The sequence below is a fragment of the Leucoraja erinacea genome, chromosome 1, assembly GCF_028641065.1.
Source record: "Leucoraja erinacea ecotype New England chromosome 1, Leri_hhj_1, whole genome shotgun sequence".
In the NCBI taxonomy this organism is placed as follows: domain Eukaryota; kingdom Metazoa; phylum Chordata; class Chondrichthyes; order Rajiformes; family Rajidae; genus Leucoraja; species Leucoraja erinaceus.
Window position 1 is genome coordinate 125,478,456 of NC_073377.1, and position 20,978 is coordinate 125,499,433.

At 45.6% G+C, this 20,978-nt stretch overlaps 1 protein-coding gene across 3 annotated transcripts in view; it reads left to right on the top strand.

Annotated features, from left to right (window-relative positions):
• Positions 1–20,978, top strand: part of kiaa0232 (KIAA0232 ortholog) — a 140,419-nt gene that overhangs the window by 98,101 nt on the left and 21,340 nt on the right. Inside the window, exons 7-9 of one of the 3 annotated variants that reach the window (XM_055643092.1) lie at positions 9,624–9,732; positions 12,995–13,089; positions 16,590–19,015. In XM_055643092.1, the coding sequence (XP_055499067.1) occupies positions 9,624–9,732; positions 12,995–13,089; positions 16,590–16,772 (387 nt within the window). In that variant the 3' untranslated portion in view covers positions 16,773–19,015. Of the gene's footprint in view, positions 1–9,623; positions 9,733–12,994; positions 13,090–16,589; positions 19,016–20,978 lie in introns of those variants that run through there. The other 2 variants (XM_055643097.1, XM_055643104.1) reach the window with 2 other exon arrangements.

A 20,978-nucleotide genomic window follows, 5' to 3' on the forward strand; every position in this document is an offset into this window, starting at 1 on the left:
AGAGGGGAGAGGGGGAGAGGGGGGGAGGGGAGAGAGGGGAAGGGAGGGGGAGAGGGGGGGGGAGAGGGGAGGGGGGAGGAGAGGGGAGGGGGGGGGAGGGGCGAGGAGGCAGATGGGGTAAGGGTAAGAGAGAAGAGAGGAGGGGGAAGATTGGGGAGATGGGGGAGGGAGAGGGGAGGGGAGAGAGGAGAGGGGGGAGGGAGGGAGAGGGGGAGGGGGGGGAGGGAGAGGGAGAGGTGGAGGGAGAGAAGGAGAGGGAGGGGGGGAGAGAGGGAGGGGGGGGGGGGGGAGAGGGGAGAGAGGAGGGAGGGGGAGAGGAGGGGGGGAGGGAGGAAGAAGAGAGGGGGGGAGAGGGGAGGGGGGGGAGAGGGGGGGGGGGAGGGGGAGGGAGAGGGAGAGGGAGAGGGGGAGGGAGAGGGGAGGGAGAGGGAGGGGAGAGGGGGAGGGGGAGAGGGGGAGAGAGGAGAGAGGGAGAGAGAGGGAGGGGGGGAGAGGGGGGGGGGGAGGGGGAGAAGGAGGGAGGAGAGGGGGAGGGGGAGGAGAGGAGAAGAGGGAAAGAGAGACAGAGAGGGGGGGGGGGGGGAGGGAAGAGAGAGTGAGGAGAAGGGAAGGGAGGGAGGAGAGACAGGAGAGGGAGGAGAGGAGAGGAGGAGAGAGGGAGGGAGGGGAGAGGGGAGGAGGGGGGGGAGGGGAGGGGAGGAGAGGGAGAGAGGAGAGAGAGGAGGGGGGGGAGGGGAGGGGGGGAGGGGAGGGGGAGGAGGAGGGAGGGAAGAGGAGGAGGGGGGAGGGGGAGGGAGGAGAGAAGGGGAGGGGGGGAAGAGGGGGGAGGGGGAGGGGGAGGAGAGGGGAGGAGAGGAGGGGAGAGAGGGGGAGAGGGGGAGAGGAGAGAGGGAGGAGAGAGAGGGGGTGGGCGAGGAGGGAGGAGAGGGGGGGGGGGGGGGGGGGGAGAAGAGGGAGGAGGGGGGGAGGAGGGAGGAAAGGAGAGGAGAGGAAGGGATCCATTCCGAGGGGGAGGGGAGAGGAGCATTGGGGAGAGAGGAGGAAGAGAGAGGGGAGAGGGGGGGGGGGGGGGAGGGAGGAGGGAGGGGGGAGGGGGAGGGAGGAGGGGGAAGGAGGGAGGGAGGTTGAGAGTAGAGGGGGACGGGGGTTGAGAGGGAGGGAAGGGAGGGGGAGGGGGGGGAGAGAGAGGGGGAGAGAGAGAGGGGAGAGAGGGAGGAGGGAGGGAGGGGGGGGAGGGGGGGGGAGGGGGGAGAGGGGGGGGTGGGAGGTGGGGGGAGAGAGGGGGAGGGGGGGGGGAGGGGGGGAGGAGGGGGGGGGAGAGGGGGGGAGGAGGGGAGGGGGGGGGGGGAGGGAGGAGGGGAGAGGGGCGAGGGGAGAGGGAGGGGAGGAGGGGGGAGGGGAAGAGGAGGGGAGAGGGAAGGGGAGGGGGGGGAGGGGGAGAGGAGAGGGGGGGAGAGGGGGGAGGGGAGAGGGGGAGGGGTGGGGGAGGGAGGGAGAGGGGTAGGGAGAAGGAGGGCGGGAGGGGGAGGAGGAAGGGGTGGGGTAGAGAGTGGAGGGGGGGGGGGGAGAGAGGGGGAGGAGGGAGAGGGGGAGAGGGAGGGGGGAGAGGAGAGCAAAAGAGAAAGAGAAAGATTCTGTAAGATCACCCCTCAATCTTGTAAATTCTAGCGAGTACAAAAAGGAGTCTATACAGTCTTTCTTCATATGAAAGTCCTGACATCCCAGGAATCAGTCTGGTTAACCTTCTCTGTACTCCCTCTATGGCAAGAATGTCTTTGGGCATTGTGACATCAGACGATGGAAAGTTCACCAGGGGCTGGGGAAGGAGGAGAGAGAGGAGGGGGGAGGGGGGGAGAGAGAGGAGGAGGGGAGGGGAGAGGGGAGGAGAGGAGCAGCGTTAGTGCGGAGAGGAGAGGAGAGGAGGAGGGGGAAAACATAGGAGCGGAGAGGAGCAAAGAAGAGAGGAGAGGAAAGAAGAGAGGAGAGAGGAGGAGGAGAGAGGTGAGGAGGGGAGAGGAGAAGGGAGGGGAAGAGAGGAGAAGAGAGAGGGTTTGGGGAGGAGAGGGGGGGGGGGAGGAGGGGAGAGGTGGAAGAGAGGGGAGGGGGGGGTAAGGGGAGCGGTGGAAGAGGGACAGAGAGGGGTAGGGGGAAGGGGGAGGGGGGGGGGAGAGAGGGAAGGGGGGTGGGGTAGAGGAGGAGGGAGGGGGGGGGGGGGGAGAGGGGGGGTGGGAGGAAGGAGGGAGAGGGGTGAGGAGAGGGAAACATAGAAACATAAATTAAGTGCAGGAGTAGGCCATTCGGCCCTTTGAGCCTGCACCATCATTCAATATGATCATGGCTGATCATCCAACTCAGTATCCTGTACCTGCCTTCTCTCCATACCCCCTGATCCCTTTAGCCGCAAGGGCCACATCTAACTCCCTCTTAAATACAGCCAATGAACTGGCCTCAACTACCTTCTGTGCCAGTGAATTCCGGAGATTCACCACTCTCTGTGTGAAAAATGTTTTTCTCATCTCGGTCCTAAAAGATTTACCCCTTATCCTTAAACTGTAACCCCTTGTTCTGGACTTCCCCAACATCTGGAACAATCTTCCTGCATCTAGCCTGACCAACCACTTAAGAATTTTGTAAGTTTCTATAAGATCCCCCCTCAATCTTCTAAAATCTAGAGAGTACAAGCCGAGTCTATCCAGTCTTTCTTCATATGAAAGTCCTGACATCCCAGGAATCAGTCTGGTGAACCTTCTCTGTACTCCCTCTATGGCAACAATGTCTTTGAGCATTGGGCATTGTGACATCACATGATTGAACGTTCACCAGGTGCTGGTGCTCCTGCAAAGGCATATGTAAATGAATCCATTCCGATTGGACATATGTGAGCATTGGGCACCACGATGGAACGTTCACCAGGGGCTGGGGCAGGGGCTGCTTCTATGGGTCGTGAGAAGGAGTTTCTTTTGGAATTTGGGGGGGGGGGGGGGGGGGGAGGGAGAGGAGGGGGAGTGAGGGAAAAAGGGGTGTAGAGATAAACAGACGAAAGGAGGGAGGAGGAGCGGATACCTTGAAAGAAAAGAGAAATCTCTACCGAAATGGAAAAGATCTCGGCGATTCTGCGTCTGGCTTCAGAGTAGCAAGGAATTAAAGGAAGAGAGGCGGCCGGCAGCCGGACGGACAGCGGCAGCCACACAGTTTTAAAGATAGACTAGACCAAGTGCAGACCCGTTGGGTCTGTTTCCCCAACGGCGTTTGCGGTGGGGGGGGGGGCTGAGACATCACACTCACATTAACCACCCCCCAAACACACAGGTGGGGGGGAGGGAGGGGGTGAGAAGAGGGGAGGGAGGGGATAGGAGGAGGAGGAGGATAGAGGACAGATTTGGGAGAGAGAGGAGGGGAGAGGGAGGGGGGGGGGGGGAGAGAGCGGAGAGGAGGAGGGGAGAGAGAGAGGGGGGAGGGGGGGTGGATGGGGAGGGGAGAGGAGGAGGGAGGGGGGGGAGAGGGGGGGGGGGAGAGAGGGAGAGGGAGTGGGGGGGGAGAGGGGGGAGAGAAGTGGGAGGGAGGAAGGGGAGGGAGGGGGAGAGGGGGTAGGGGAGTGATGGGAGAAGAGGGAAGGAGAGGGGGAAGGGGTGGGGGCAGAGGGAGATGGAGAGGGGTGGGGGTAAGGGGGAGGGAGGTGGAAGAGGTAGAAGAGGGGTAGGGAGATGGGGGCGGGGGGAAGAGGGGGGGGGGGGGGATAGAGAGGGAAGGGGGGTGGGGGGAGAGAGGGAGGCGGGGGAGGAGGAGGGAGAGAAGGGAGTGGCGGAGGAGAGGAGAGAGGGGGGGGGGAGAGAGGGGGGAGGGGGAGAGGGAGGAAGGGTGAGAGGAGAGGGGGAGAGAGAGGAGGGGAAGGGAGGGGGAGAGAGGAGAAGGGGAGGAGAGAAAGAGTGGGGGAGGGAGGGAGAAGGGGAAGGGGGAGGAGGGGGAGAGAGAAGGGGGGAGAGGGAGAGAGGGGGGAAGGAGGGGGGAGGGGAGAGGGGGAGAGCAGAGGGAGGAGGAGAGGGGGAGGGGGAGGAGGGGGAGGAGGGGGGGAGGGGGAGGGAGAGGGTGGGGGAGAGGAGAGGAGGGAGAGATGGGGAGGAGGAGGGGAGGGGGGAGAGGGGGGGAGAGGGGAGAGGAGAGGAGAGGGAGGAGAGGGGAGAGGGAGGGGTGGAGGAGAGGGAGAGGGGAGGGAGGAGAGGAGGAGAGGGGGAGGGGAGGGGAGGGAGAGGGGGAGAGGGAGGGGGGAGAGGGGAGAGGAGATGGGAGGGAGGGATGAGGGAGAGGAGAGGAGGGAGGGGAGGGGAGAGGGAGGGGGGGGGAGGGGGGAGGGGGGGGGGGGGGAGGGAGGGGGGGGGAGGGAGAGGGGGAGGGAGGGGAGGACTGGGGAGAGATAGTGCGAGGAGAGAGGTGGGGAAAGAGTGGGGAGGGTCAGAGGCGTAGGGGGAAGGGGGGGGGGAGAGGGGGGGGGGAGGGGGGGGATGGAAATGGGTGGGGTTAGGGAGAGAAGTGGAAGAGTGTGGAGGGAGGGGTAGTGGGAGTGGCGCAATAGGGACAGAGGGGCAGGAGGAAGGTGGCCGGGGGGGAGAGAGGGAAGGGGGTGGGGTAGAGAGGGAAGGGGGGTGGGGGGGGGAGAGAGGGATGGGTGGAAGAGGGAGAGGGGTGAGGAGAGGGAAACATAGAAACATAAATTAAGTGCAGGAGTAGGCCATTCGGCCCTTCGAGCCTGCACCACCATTCAATATGGTCATGGCTGATCATCCAACTCAGTATCCTGTACCTGCCTTCTCTCCATACCCCCTGATCCCTTTAGCCACAAGGGCCACATCTAACTCCCTCTTAAATATAGCCAATGAACTGCCCTCAACTACCTTCTGTGGCAGAGAATTCCAGAGATTCACCACTCAAAAATGTTTTTTTCATCTTGGTCCTAAAAGATTTACCCCTTATCCTTAAACTGTGACCCCTTGTTCTGGACTTCCCCAACATCTGGAACAATCTTTCTGCATCTAGCCTCTCCAACAACTTAAGAATTTTGCAAGTTTCTATAAGATACCCCTCTATGGCAAGAATGTCTTTGAGCTTTGGGCATTGTGACATCACACGATGGAACGTTCACCAGGGGCTGGGGCTGGGGCTGCTCTTATGGGTGTGAAGCCATTTATTTTTGAAATATTGGGGGGGGGAGGGGGGGGGGGGGAGAAGGATTTGATTAAAATGTGTACATAAACACGACAAAATGTAATCAGGAGTGGATACTTTGAAAGAAAAGTGAAATCTCTACCAAAATGGAAAAGATCTCTGCGATTCTGTGTCTGGGTTCGGCGTAGCAAGGAATCAAAGGAAGAAAGGCAGCCGGACGCCAGATGCAGCAGGCACACAGTTTTATATAATAACAAGACCAAGTGCAGACCCGTTGAGTCTGTATCCCCAACTGCGTTTGCGGGGAAGGGGGGGGGGCGGCATCACACTCGCATTAACCACCCCCAAACACACAGGTGGGGGGGGGGGATGAGAAGAGGGGAGGGGGGGGAGGAGGAGGAAACGGGACAGATTGGGAGGGAAATCTAGGCGGTGATCGAGGGGGAGGGAGGGGAGGAGGGAGGGGGAGGGGGGAGGAGGGGGGGGGGGAGAGAGGGGGACAGTGGGGTGGGAGAGTGGAGGGGGAAGGGGGGAGAGGTGGAAGAGTAGGGAGGGAGGAGGAGAGGGGTAGGGGGAGGGATCGAAGAGGGACCGAGGGGTAGGAGGAAGGGGGCGGGTGGAGAGAGGGAAGGGGGTGCGGTAGAGGGAAGGGGGGTGGGGAGAGAGGGATGGGTGGGAGAGGGGAGAGGGGTGAGGAGAGGGAAACATTGAAACAGAAATTAAGTGCAGGAGTAGGCCATTCGGCCCTTCGAGTCTGCACAACCATTCAATATGATCATGGCTGATCATCCAACTCAGTATCCTGTACCTGCATTCTCTCCATACCCCCTGATCCCTTTAGCCACAAGGGCCACATCTAACTCCCTCTTAAATATAGCCAATGAACTGGCCTCAACTACCTTCTGTGCCAGTGAATTCCAGAGATTCACCACTCTCTGTGTGAATTTTTTTTTTCTCATCTCGGTCATAAAAGATTTACCCCTTATCCTTAAACTGTGACCCCTTGTTCTGGACTTCCCCAACATCTGGAACAATCTTCCTGCATCTAGCCTGTCCAACCCCTTAAGAATTTTGTAAGTTTCTATAAGATACCCCCTCAATCTTCTAAAATCTAGCGAGTACAAGCCGAGTCTATCCAGTCTTTCTTCATATGAAAGTCCTGACATCCCAGGAATCAGTCTGGTGAACCTTCTCTGTACTCCCTCTATGGCAACAATGTCTTTGAGCATTGGGCATTGTGACATCACAGGATGGAACGTTCACCAGCGGCTGGGGCTCCTGCAAAGGCATATGTAAATGGATCCATTCCGATTGGACATATGTGAACATTGGGCATTGTGACATCACATGGACAATTTGAACTGAATTATCCACTTGTTGCTTTGGGCAAACACAGTTGTAAATGCTGTGGTCTATTACTTAATATTCACATCTTTCGCCCAACCACATTGAGGTTGTTGATGTTCTTGGAGAGTTGATTTTCTCTTTAGTTTGTTTAATTGACCACCACCAATCAATGGGAAACTTGGTAGGGCAGAGCTTTGATCAGCTCCTTTGGATATTGAATTATTTAGTTGTGTCCATTGCATACTGTTCTTGCTGTTTCGTACACATAAAGTGTGTTTTGTCCCTTCAGAAGGTTGCAATTTTTAAGTGTGTCAAGTGTTACTACGCTCATTCTCTTCTGCACTCTTCATTTTAATTATACATCTTATACATTTTTTGGAGGGTCTCTTTCTCTTTTTTTCCTCTCTTAATCTACCTTTGCTTTGGCTTTTTTTTCTGATAGTCTTTAGACCGTGATTCTTGTGCTCTGGAATTCTCACCAAACTTTCCAACTCTTTATTTTTGTATCTTCTTTCTGGATGCTCTTTGAAGGTTCATTCTTTGACCTAGTTTTTGGTCATCTGCCTATTATTTCCTTCATGCTTCCGCAATGGTGCCTTGGTTCATTCAGCTGCAATAAAAGTCCATATAAGTGGATGTTGATGTTGTAGAGTCATACAGCATGGAAACAGGCCTTTCAGCCCAACTCGTCCATGCCAACCAAGATGCCTGATCAAACCGAGTCTCATTTAACCATGTTTGGCCCTCATCTTTCTAAACCTTTACTATTCATTTGCATATTCAAGTATCTTTTAACTGCTGTTATTGTACCTGTTTCAACTATCTCAACTGGCAGCTCGGTCCATTTACCCACTATCCTCAGTGAGAAAGTTGCCCCACAGGTTCCGATTTAATCTTGCCTCTTTCACCTTAGGCCTACGTTCTCTGGTCTTTGATTCCCCTACCCTGGGAAACTCTGTGCATTCTCCCCTTCTATTCCACCCCCCCTATGATTTTATACATGATGTAATTGAGAAGATTAGAAATGTTCAGAAGGAGTTGTGAATGAAATTGAAATAAGGCCATTTAGACTAGTTTTGTTATCACCTCTGCATTGTAAATAAAGCAGCAATTGTCGACTGATTATTGAGTTGTCAGTGCTAAATATACTCAGCAGGGCAGGCAGCATTTACAGTGAATGAAAAGGAGTGAATGCTTCATGTTGATGATCTTAATCAGAACTTTCTGACGTGCAGTTCAATTGTTGCTATTCATGCCTCTTCTGTAAGAAACCTATACTACATCACAATTGAAAGATTAAGGAGCTGAGGACGGTATAAGGGATGTAATGCTGAAGTCTTACATTAAAATCATTTTTATTTTTTTTATTTTTAAATTTTTATTTATTAGCAGTACAGTAAGTTACAGTATAGTACAAGCCACATATATCTTATTACCTTTATTGTACCCCTTCATTTTTTAAGTTTTAAGGAAAGACAGAAATAAAGTAAAGAAAGAGAGATAGTCGTGTTAGTGTGAAAGTGATCAAAAAGGAAAACCCATTCAACAAAGAATTAGGGAAGAAAGTTAAGAAATAGGCCGTAGAAAAGAAAAAAAGAAAAAGAAACACAAGCTCTATTATATATACAGGTGCACAACCTTTTATCCGGTGTTCCGGAAACCGAAAAACTCCGAAAACCGGCCATTTTTTCCAGGATGTCGTCTGCACACCAAAGCTCGCGTTTGGCGCCAAACTTGACCCAAAACGACCCACGGTCAACCCAGGTCTGTACTACTGTAGCGGCTGCCTCCTCCCTGGAGACCGGGGAGACACTTAAACATCTGTAAATCATTGCTTAAATGTTAGTTTGGAGGACTTTTATGTGAAGGGGGGGTTGAAGGGGGAAACTTTAATTCTTAGTCCCCTACCTGGTCGGAGAGGCGGGGAGCGATCAATGCCTTACCGGGTCGCCGTGCAGTAAGCTCCGCAGCACTGTGGCCGCCAACTCCCAGCTGGGGCTGCGGGCGGTGCCGGTTGTAGCTCCGACCCCGGCAACTCTACCCCTGGCTGCGAGGCGCTCCAAATCCAGCGCCGCCCGCGACCGGACGCCCGCAGCCCCAGCTCCGCAAATGTTGGGAGTCGGCGGCGTCGCAGCGCTGGGATACCAGCGGGAAGCGGGCAATGCCTTACCGGGTCGCTGTGCGGTAAGCTCCAGGGCGCTGAGGCCGCCTTCTCCCAACGTTCGCGGAGCTGGGGCTGCGGGCGTCCGGCCGCGGGCGGCGCTGGATTTGGAGCGCCTCGCAGCCAGGGGTCGAGTTGCCGGGGTCGGAGCTACAACCGGCGCCGCCCGCGGCCGGACGGAGCCCCCAGCTCCGCGATGTTGGGAGTCGCCGACCAGGTAGGGGACTAAGAATTAAAGTTTACCCCTTCACCCACCCACCCCACCACCACCACATAAAATCCCTCCAAACTAACTGACTAACATTTATGCAATGATTTCCAATGATTCCCCGGTCTCCGGGGAGGAGGCAGTCGCTCCAGACTTTTCAAGCCGCCCGCGCTACCTACCTAATCTACGCTAAAAATCTTCCATTCGGAAATCCGAAAATGTCCGAAATCCGACAAGTGTCTGGTCCCAAGGCTTTCGGATAAAAGGTTGTGCACCTGTACCGTGCAAAAAGGGATATACCAACTTCATATTTTTCATCCCCCATTAAAATATGATGTCAACTTATTTTTACTTTGCCTTATTACAAATTGCTGTCAGTGCTTTAATGTCACTTAACTTACATGACACTACCATTATAATACATATCTAGGAATTGTGGAGGGAAATATTGTTTATTTGAGTACAAGATGCAATAAATGACGATTAAATGCCTTAATTCTGGATGGATGCCTTAATGTTGTTATGTAATATTTTGGTCAAAATTGATGAAAGAAGCGAGTCTTCATAGTAAATTTTGAAGTTTTATTCTCCTTTTAATTTTCTCATTTCATTGGCATTAATGATGTCACTAAATATTTTGCATTGTGTTGTACTTGTAACTAATAATCAAAATTTCAGTAAAATCTTCAGCGTATATAAAAAGTAATGACATTTCAAATTGATGATTTATTTACGTTGTCACAACAGGTTCCTTTTACAGATTTAACCCAAGATGGGAAGAGTGAGTGCAAGGAAGAACCTGAATGGTGGCGAGAAACACTGTACTCACAGCCGTTTACTGGGATTGAGTGTGCAGGCAAGTCAATAATTAAAGACAATTGATTAAGTAATATATTAAAAATAGATAGGGAGTACACTTAAGAAAAGCAGAAGGGCAAAATGTGGACATGAGATATCCTTGGCAGATTTAGTAAAGGAGATATAGTAAGGCATATAAGGCAAAGGAGATTCTTAAGCGATTCTTTAAGTATATTACCAGGAAAAAGGTACTAGGGAGAGAATAGGTCCCCTTCAGGGTGATTGAGGTTGCATGTGTAACCACAGGAGATTGGCGGGATCATAAATGAATACTTCTTGTCTGCATTTACAATAAAGTTCAGAAAGTTAGGGCAATCAGTGAAGAGAATGGTGACTTCCCGGAGCATTCTGAAACAGGAGATGTTGGCGATCTTGAGGCAAAGCAAGTAGTCAAGTTGGTGAAGAAAGCATCTGGCACGCTTGCCATCATTGACAAGATGTTTAATATTGAGTATAATTTTTCTCTTTTAACATCTATAATTCATCTGTGCCATTGCAACTTGGAGCCGGCCGTGACACTGATATTTGATATACCAACCTGTGATGCATTCCGATAGGATCTTTTCTATGGTACAACTGCAGAAAGTGTCATTGGAGACATCCCAAATATCCTTAGCCTTCTGAGAATGTAGAGGGATTGGAATGCTTCCCTTACCTTAGCATGATGTTTACATCTAGGAACACGATGCTGTTGTCCTTCACCACTTCAGCACCTTTGATACAAACTAGGAAGTGTACTCCACCTCGCTCCTGATGATTAGCTCCTTCATTTTACTGACATTGAGGGAGAGATTGTTATCTTGATACAATGCTACAAAGCTCTCTGTCTCCTTCCTGTACTCTGTCTCATCATCATTTGATATTAACATCTATGTCAGGCTCTATTTGACCATCTGTCACACTGTTACCATGGGTCCACCCCTTGCCAGACTAGATTCAACCTGCTCAAGTAGCACTAACAAATCTCCCCACAATGATAATGATCCCCATTCAGATCAGGTGCAACCCATCCCTCTCGCATTGTTTTCAACTGCCCTGGAAAGGAGCCCAATGATCTATTTACCAAGAGCCCTTCTCCCAGAGCTAGTTTGTTAGCTGTGCATTTATCCATACCTTCCTCCTGCTCCTTGCTTCGCTAGTTCCTGAGATAACGGCCCCAGAGATCCTACTTTTCAACTTACTACATATCTCCCTAAATTCTCTTTGCAGGACTTCCTTTGTCTTCTTATCTATGTTGTTGGTACTAAAATGGACCACAGCCTCTGGCTGATCACTTTCCCATTTCAGAATGTCCTGTGCCCCCTCCGAGTCATTCCTGACCATGGCACCAGGGAGACAGCACATCATCCTGAAGTCTCGCTCGCAGAAGCCCCTGTGCCCCAGACTATAGAATCCCATATCATTGCTCGCATCATTTTTACAGCAGAACCATATGTAGTGCCAGCGATCTAGCTACTGCTGTTGTTTTCCCTTGAGATACTATCACCCAACAACAGGATCCAAACCAGAACATCCTTACTTGAGCAAATAGTTTGTGTAACTTTAAGTAGGGTTAAAATCAAGCTTGCAGATTCACACTTGCACCTGCTTTATTTTATGGCATGCAACACACAGGAAAGCTATAATAGGAATATTTCTATGGTAGGTCTACAGACAGTCATGGACAAGAGGAAACATGGGAATACTGTGGGCGTAAACAGTAGGAGAGTAGGGAATGGAGCAGAAGAGGGGAGCTCCGGCAGAGAAAGGACGTAATGACACAGCAGTGGTGGACCTCCATGCTGTGGAGCAACCCAATCAGGCTGATGACATGATCTGGATGTTGCTTCATAGCAATCATCAAGGCCAATGTGTTGCCTGTCTGCAATTGAGGGAAGATGGGCAGTGGAAATGTACTAAACGTGACTGGATTACTGAAAAGGGAGTGGCTGGGAAATCACCAAATGCTGACGCATGGATTGGCACAATCATACTCAGTGCTCCAATGAGATTATCACTACATGGATACTTCAGTCTGTGCTTAGCATTGCCAACAATGATGTTTTTAGTACATTGAAATGACTGGGTTAGAATAATAAACTGTAAAGATGATACTACAGCAGGACAGTCTGATTACCATGATTCATTGCTTCATATTGATCTGCAATTTAACAATAAGATCTAATTACTGTAAATAAGCAATGAACATTCACTGTATATTGATGACATCACCTACGGGGAATATGATGAGGAATCATGACTAAATGCCTGGTGTATTTTCCTGATGGGTAGGAAATGGGCACAAAACATATATAATTTATGGTCAACTATGTCATTAGAAAAGATAGCATTCATTTGACAATTTACTGGGGCACCTTAAGGTTAATATATCACATAAAGTCATAATACTTGATGGATGACTCTTGTTCCATCACACCTCTACCAAATTTAATCAGGTCAAATAGTGATGTTTGCAAGATTAGATAAAACTGACCTGAAAAATCTATATTCATTCCAAGTTTACTTTCAAAAACCAAATTTACTCAAAGATACAGTAAACCCTTGTTATAATGTGCCCATGGGGGGGAGGTGCGGTTACTGCCCATTGTCTGCAATAACTGAGTATGGTATTGTCATTCTATGTAGTTGAAAGAAAGTAGTGCAGATGATGGTTAATACACAAAATGCTGGAGTAACACAGCAGACCAGGCAGTATCTCTAGATCTTTCTTCAGACTGATTAGAAGATCCAGTCTGAAGAAAGGTCCCGACCTAAAACGCCATCTGTCCATTTCTCTTCACATTTGCTACCTGATCTGCTGAGTTCCTCCAATAGTTTGTATTTTGCAACTGAAGGGTCAGAATGGATTCCCCTAACTGTACCTCCTGATCCTGATCTTTTTTACTGTTCTTTGGTTATGTACACATCATAATAGGCTCACCTGTCATTTTTGTACTGTAGTAGATGAGCAAGAACAATTTATATTTTGACTGCAGCAACGGAAATGTTGTAATGTATATAGCCATAAGGACAGATTCTAGTCTCTGATAATTGATGTGTATATTTAAAGCTGCATGACAGCATGCTTTGTTCAGAAAACAGAATGATTACCACCATTTAAAAGTTTTTTGCTTTAAAGATCTTACTTTTACTGTATAATTTATGTATTTATGCATGTATTTGATCACAACTGGAAATAAATGGTTCTTTAAAAACCTTTATTGTATACCTAATAAGTGTTGTAAATAAAAAGCTAAAATTGTATTTACCTTTATCTTAAGAATGCTACACCGATGCCAGGGGCAAAGATGGAAATGAGTGTCCAATTTTAAGAGGACATTCACAAAACGGAGATTGTCTTCTCCCATTAGACCTGGTAAGTTCATCAAATATTAAAGATCTGTTACCAGAAATTAAGAGTTTCAATTTTACACTGAAACTAAAATCCTTAATCATTCAGCAACAGTTACAAAGTATTTTAAAGTTTTTCAAGAGAACTAAATGTACAGTATCATGTTGTGTTAACTTGGGAAAGAAAGACAAGATCTATTGAGTTACTGACATTTTATGGAGATATAATCTGAGTGGAATTTATGGGCCCATGGTGTGCAATGCTGAAATTCCATCCATTTCTTAATCTACCTGATCCAGTCTCTCATCTGCTGAAAGCATAACATGTGTTAGAGGCCCATATTAACACTATTTATTTATTAATATGTCCGCCTTTCTATCTGCTTAACTAATTTTAATACTGCTGCAAATACATTATTCTTACTTTCACTATCTTGAGCCTATAAAACCTGTATTAAAAAAAAGAGGTGGAAGTTTTTGTATCTATGCAACCATTAAATTATCATATGATGTATTAAATTATGTGTTGCTCCAGAATTATTATGAAATGAAGCAATATAACTAAGTTGGTGCACTGTTTAGTTCAGGGTATAATTCACACGTCTAACAAATCCAGCTTCAGAAAAAACTAATTTGAGCGGGGTGTAACCATCTGTTCAGTTAAATTGGATCCTATAAACATCCTGTTTTAGATGATAAAAGAAACAGGGTTGTCCTTTCAGGTTAGGCAGAGGTTCACATGCACCTCCTCCAACGTTATCTACTGTATCCATTGTTCAAGGTATGGACTCTTATACATCGGTAAGAACAAACATAGACTGGGCGGTCATTTCGCTGAACACCTTCGCTCAGTCCGCCTGTAAATAAGCAATACACATTCACGGTATATATTGATGACATTATCACCCGCGGGAAATATAACAAACACTTTAATTCCCCTTTCCATTCCCACACTGACCTTTCTGACCTGGGCCTACTCCATTGTCAGGGTGAGGCCAGATGTAAATTGAAGTTAACAGCACCTCATAATTCGCTTGGGCCGCTTGCAACCCAGCGGTATGAATATTGATTTCACTAACTTCAAGTAACGCTTACATCCCGTCTCTCTGAGTCCTCCCCCCATCCAAGTCGCTGTACTAGGTTCAAAGTTGTCTTTTGAGTCAAATTGTCACTTGCTTTCACCTGGCCCACAGCTAACAATGACCTGTTTCCTTTATCATCATTACTTTTTTGTATATCTTTCATTCATTTGTTCTATATCTCTCTATATCACCGTCTATATCTCTCGTTTCCCTTTTGTCTTAAATCAGTCTGAAGAAGGGTCTCAACCCGAAAAGTCACCTGTTCCTTTTCTCCAAAAATGCTCTCTGACCCGCTGACTCCAGCTTTTTGTGTCAATATTCGGTTTAAACCAGCATCCGCAGTTCCTTCCTATTAATTATTGTGGATATCATTTGCAACATCTTGCTAACTGGAAAATTACCCATTGATACTACTTTCTGCATTTATAGCTGGCCAATTTTTGTATCCACAGTAATATGTTACCTCCCTTGAACATGTGTTTTTATTTTCAGCCATAATCTTTGATGTGATATCCTACCAAATGCATTCTGGAAATCTGAGTTCAGTACATCCATTGGTTCCCCTTCTCACACAATGTATGTTACTTCTTCATAGAATTCTATTTTAAATATGGCCACCTAGTTACCAATAACTTTGACACTTTCTTAAAAGATAATCACAGTCAGGGGATGAAAGATGGACCAGAAGAGGGTTGTTTATGTGAAATGGTGACTTAACTGGTTCAGAAACTGATAGTTGGCTTGATTGGTTTGAATTGCTGGAGTAGAAAAGGGAGAGCATTTATTATGCATGACTAAAGGTAAATAGAAGTACGGGACATTATCACTTCATCCCACCTCCAACCCTCAAAAGCACTGCACCATAATTAGTACAAGACAAAGGCCTGTACAAGCCAAGTTATTTTAATTTTAACCCCTAGTGAACATAATGTTACACAGTGTAGGAAGGAACTGCAGATGCTAGTTCTCACCAAAGATAGACACAAAATGCTGGAGTAACTCAGCAGGACAGGCAAACATCTCTGGAGAGAAGGAATGGGTGACGTTTCGGGTCAAGATCCTTCTTCAGACTGATGTCAGGGGAGAGGGAGATACATAGATAAGGAAGTGTAAGGTGTGAAAACAGGACAAAGGAAATAGAGATCAAGGAAAATATAGAATAGAAATTTGTTAGCACGGAAGAAGGTAACAACAAAACAAACAGAGATAAAATGTAGTTGGAGACAGTAAGACTGGTCGGAGAATGGGGAAGGATGGAGAGAGAGGGAAAGCAAGAGCTACTTGAAGTTAGAGAAGTCAATGTTCATACCGCTGGGGTGGAAGCTACCCAAGCGAAATATGAGGTGCTGGGCCTCACTCTGACAATGGAGGAGGTCCAGGACAGAGAGGCCAGTGTGGGAATGGGAGGGGGAGTTAAAGTGTTTAGCAACCAGGAGATCAGGCAAGTTTAGGCGGACTTGAGCGAAGGTGTTCAGCGAAACAATCGCCGAGCCTGCGCTTGGTTTTGCCGATATAGTGGAGTCCACACCTGGAACAGCGGATACAGAAGATGAGCGTTGAACAATCCCTGTTCCAGGCATACACTGGCCCAGTCCCCGAACTCTATCTCCTTTACATTGAAGTAGGGTCTCGACCCGAAACGTCACCTATTCCTTCTCTCCAGACATGCTGCCTGTCCTGCTGAGTTACTCCAGCAAGTTTGGCCAAAGAGAGCAATAAATATAGAAATTACGTAGTTTGCAAATAACAGCATATTTTCTTTGCATATATTCAAAACTGATTTGTTCTGTGCATTCCGATAGTTTTAGCAGATGTACAAATAACAATTGCTTTTGTTTTTTGTAAATAATACATTTTGGATTCATTTGGTACAGATTTAACAGTGGACAAACTCAATGTAGCATTTATATATGCACTTTGTCACTTTAAAACATTTCTATTGTGATTTGGTGAACGTCTTTTAATATGTATATGTAAAGAATGGGAATTTTAAAAATATATTTTTTAAGCTCTGAAATTTTACAATTTGTATTTTGTGGAGTCCATTGAAGACCATTCCTCTGATCATCAATAGACCGTACCGAATATAGTATTTATCTTGTTTGGGGTTTCACCAAGCACAGAGTTGTTTCAGTCAGAAAGGACACAAATGTTCCCATTATCTGGATAGGTTTTAATGAGCTGCAAGGTTTATGTTTTATATTTTGAGAGACAGTCTATTCATGACAGGAATAAGTTACCAAGGGGATGTGTAAGCGTGAGCAACCACGATAGGGGTAAATCAAATACATGGCATTAAAATGATCACCCTTTTATTGTTTTAAATGTAATTCTGGAAAAGAAGGTATATTTTCACATTGATTAATTATTCAGTGAAGAACAAAACAATATTAAATGTTTAACTGTCACAAAAAATTAAAGCTATAACACATTACTCTCTCAGCAGACTACAGCAGCCTGTGAGGTGAATTGCAGAGTAGAGCATGACACTAGAGGGAGGTCAGCTGTCATCCGCAGAAAGCTTTTCTCCAGCGACTGTTCAAGCTCGGACGAAACTGCTTCAGAAGACGGAAGTGACTGGGATGACCCTCCAGATGAAGAGCTTTTTTCTCGCACACATCTTTAATTCTGCTCAGCTCTTTACAGCTGGGAAGCAACTGCTCTTTTAATAAGTTCACAGCTCTCTTGCTGAGAACTTATTGCTCTTTGGAAAAAAACTTTAGTTTTCTTTTCATTTAACTCCTTTAGATAGGATTTATCTTTCTCTTCTTGTAGGTTTCACTGTTAGGCATTGACTGCAATCCCATGACAGGAAAACTAACAATAATAGTTTATCGAAACCTTGGCTTTTTCAACTAGTATAGGTTGTGTTTGTCAAAGAATGATTGTGCATGTGTCTATCTTACTAGCATCAATGCTTATTTTGCTGATTAATTACGACCGCTTCCATTACTATTGTAGAACTACTGTTCTCATTAGGACTATTCTGTGAACTCCAACTTCTGCTATTCGGAGGCTCTTAGCATATGGCACAGTTATAATGCTTTGTTGTAAAAGAATTGGGAGATAAATACTTCAAGTAAACTTTTCACATAATTAGATCAGTGCCTTTCTGAATGCAGGACTTACATCATCTAATTGAAACCTGTTATCTCACTTCAAAGTAGGAACAACATGGTTGTGCTTTAGAATCAGAATAAGTATAAATACTTTTTTTCCTGAATGATTCTAAATATGTTTTCATAAAATTGAGATAAATTTAGTGAGTATGGCTTGTGAAATGCAAACTGTGAACAGCCAGGATTTGACATGGTTTGGGAAAGATTTCAGTGTGAAGGATTGGGTTGATGAAACAGATTCTTACACTGACTTTAGGCATCAGTATTAAGCAGAGGAGTGATAAATCTGTATACTGTGGTTGTGTGCAAAATCCTGAGCAAATTACAGTTAATCCATGTTGTGACTGTGATTTTATAGATCTTAGCAGAATTCATTTTGTGTTTTGGAAGGGTGTGAGGAACCATTCTGACATTTTACTTTTGCTGACTGCAAGAACCAAGTGAAGACTTAAAACATAAGAATCTCATTAACATGTGTGACTGCAGTAATGATTGTTTCTTCATGTGACTTACTTTGAGGTTTTTTTTTCCTTTTTTTTAAAATGCTGGTGTCATAAACATCACTTTGACATCGTAACATTATTGTTGAATATCTGTCACACCCTTGTGCGATAAATCTGCAAAATTAAAAAGCCAAGGGAACAATATTCTGGTCACCAGGTACACAGCCAGCCATGAGTTGTTCAACTTCATGATTGGCTACCTGGATCCCATGACAGTAATCGCTGGTTACAATGTAGATCAAAAATTCGAGTTAAATTTTCCTCAACTTGAATTTGTATTAGGAACAGAGTAACCACATAACCTATCATGGTGATAATTGATAGTATATTAAGAAAGTAGAAAGATTGAATTGAATTATCTTACTGATAATTTCAGCATCCAGATCTTTAGAGCTGCAACATTTTTTTTGTACGTACGAGCCAATCGTAAAAATAATAGTTTACACGCAAGTTTGTCAGAGATAGCTACTATTACTCGGTGAAATAGTTTTAACCATTAAACATTAAAATTTTAAACTTTACAACTTATCAGGGCCCTTTCTGTGATTTTTTTTTGATTGAGGGTTATTTTAATAGCAACAGTACGTGAGCAAGCAAAAACAAATGGTGCAGCTTTAAGAAATTCATAACCATTATGTTTAAATAAGGTTATAGAATTATTGAATGGCCATGGATGTTAGCAAGAGCAGATAATTGAAAGCCTTCTCTAAATCATATAAAGTTATGATTTCTTTTTAGAGCTGCTTACACAGACAAATAAGGACTATGTCAGGTGATGCATGAGCTTGTCAAAAAGAATATTATAATGTTAAGTCATCTTTAGAAAGATAAAAAGGCTTAAGAAGTGGATTAGGAAATAATGAAACATTTAAATGTCACCTGAAGTAGTTTCCATACTCGTATAATTAAAAAAAACGTAAAAGCAGCACTCAATTGGGATAGTTTGAGAAATGTGATTTCAAGTTTCTTATGGTCATAACTGAGTGATTTATCGAGGAAATGTAGGGGAGGGTGTTATATTTGTCATCTACTACAAACAGGTTGAAATGAGAACATAGAACATGTTGTAGAATAGTATACACCATAGTACTGAAACCTGAGTTCCCCATTTCTCAGTTGTTAGCCTTTTTCTAATTTTTGCTTAAAGTGGTTGTATTGTTCTCTGATTTCATGTACACCAGAGTAACTGATTTTGTTTCATTGTGGAATTACTTTACACCTAAATAAAGACTCAAAAGTAAAATTTAGTTTATCAGTATTTTGGTTTATTTACACTGATTATATAAAAATGTTTTTTGATAAATGTTCGTGATCTATTGAGTGAGATTCACTCCCTCAGTTTTGATGTCAAATATTTATAATGTTCACATATATAAATATAATTTATTCTAAACATTATCTTGGAATGAAGCAATGATGCCCAGAATGGTGGTGGAATCCCATTGTGACAGACGTGGTTGTTCCATGAAACTCCTTTTCTGGAAAGTAAATGCTATGCTTCCCTGTAAAATGGCTGGTAAATCAATGCAAAATCTGGACCATATTTCAAAACATTAGTAGGTCAAGGACATGCACTAATGCATGTACTGAGGAATAATCTTGAACAGTAACATACTCGAAAGGACATAGCGCAAAGCCTCTTTTTAATAATTGTAAAAAAAATCTCAATTACAATGCCATATCAGCAAGCACTGTGTTCAAATCTAAGTTTGTCTAAGAGTTAAAGTCACAAACATTCTCAAAGGTATTCTATGGACCATTAATATTGTTCCCCAATTTCTGTTTTTCATTTAAGTTTGATCTATACTGGGTTACTGTTCCAAGGATAGCAGCATTTGTCCGCTGTTTCACTCTAGTATCCATTCTTTATAAGGAGCAGCAAAATGACTGCCACATAAGGTAATCCTGTTCTCCATTCAATATATAATAATATTTGTAATTTCCATCACCACATTGAAATATCCACTGCCATTGTGATGTTTGCAGCAACAACTCTCAAGAAGGTTGGTACCATCCAATAGAAACCAGCCTGCTTGATTGGCACTTATCAAACCTGCTAATCCTTCCTACCCTCAATAGCAGCTTCTATCACCAAGATCTTCTATCACCAAGAAGGACAAAAGCAGCAGATACATGGGAATACAACCATTTGCAGGTTCCCCTCCTTGTCACACTAACTTAAAAAATATATTAGCAATCACTCATGATTGCTGGATCTAAACATGTTGGGAGTACATTCACCAGAGGCAGTATGGGAATTTAGAACAAGGACATGCATTGTGTTTTTAAGGGCAAACAGGGATGGGTGATGAATGCTGCTGGTGATGTCCAGATCCTTAAAATGAATTTCGAACAATCTTATTTCATGAATGAACGTGTGAAACATTCTTCCCTATATTTTAATGTTATCAAAATTGGATTCTCATCTATTGTTCTTGGCACAAATAAATCTAAATGACCGAAAAAAGTCCTCTCTAAAAGTTGTGAGGGATCAATCTGCATTGGAAATGTACTTTTCAAATAGACTGTGATTAGAAAAGAAAAGCTGACTTTGTTTATGCAAACACACATTGGGATGAAGTTAATATATTTTTTTTTCGCTGCACTCCTGCGGTCATGTTTTAACATTGTTATCACCAGTTATTACACAGTGATCCTGCTTCAACAGCAGAGTATACGTTGTGGGCAATAAACGTCCATGCTTTCCAATGACCTACATTTTTTAACGTTACCAACAATTACGTTTTTCTTATCTCCGATGTCAAAACCTTGGTGCACAAAATCAAAATTAACTCTTCTGTAGAAGGCCAACTGTCTCAAGCTGTTTTTATTCTCAGTTTCTGGGGTGATAATTTTCAGGTCCAATAGCCATTTAGTCCAATATAATATTGCATATTAGAATATTAAACTTTCAAAATTACAAAGGGTCCTATCGTAATGAAAGAAGAGAGTGTATCCATTGACAGAAACGTTCAAAAGCAAAGAACAAAGATTTAAAAATCTGGCGTGACTTGACGTTAACTTTACTCTGCAGTGAGTATTCGTGATCAGAAATTGACTACCGGAAGGAGTGACGGAGGCAGCTTCAGTCATCACTTTTGAAGGGGAACAGTTTAGTGTCCCTTTTCAAAAGGGAACTTGAGAATCTACGGACATAAAATGGCAAGACTGGGGAAATGTGAATGACTGAACTGCTATTGTAGAAAGTTG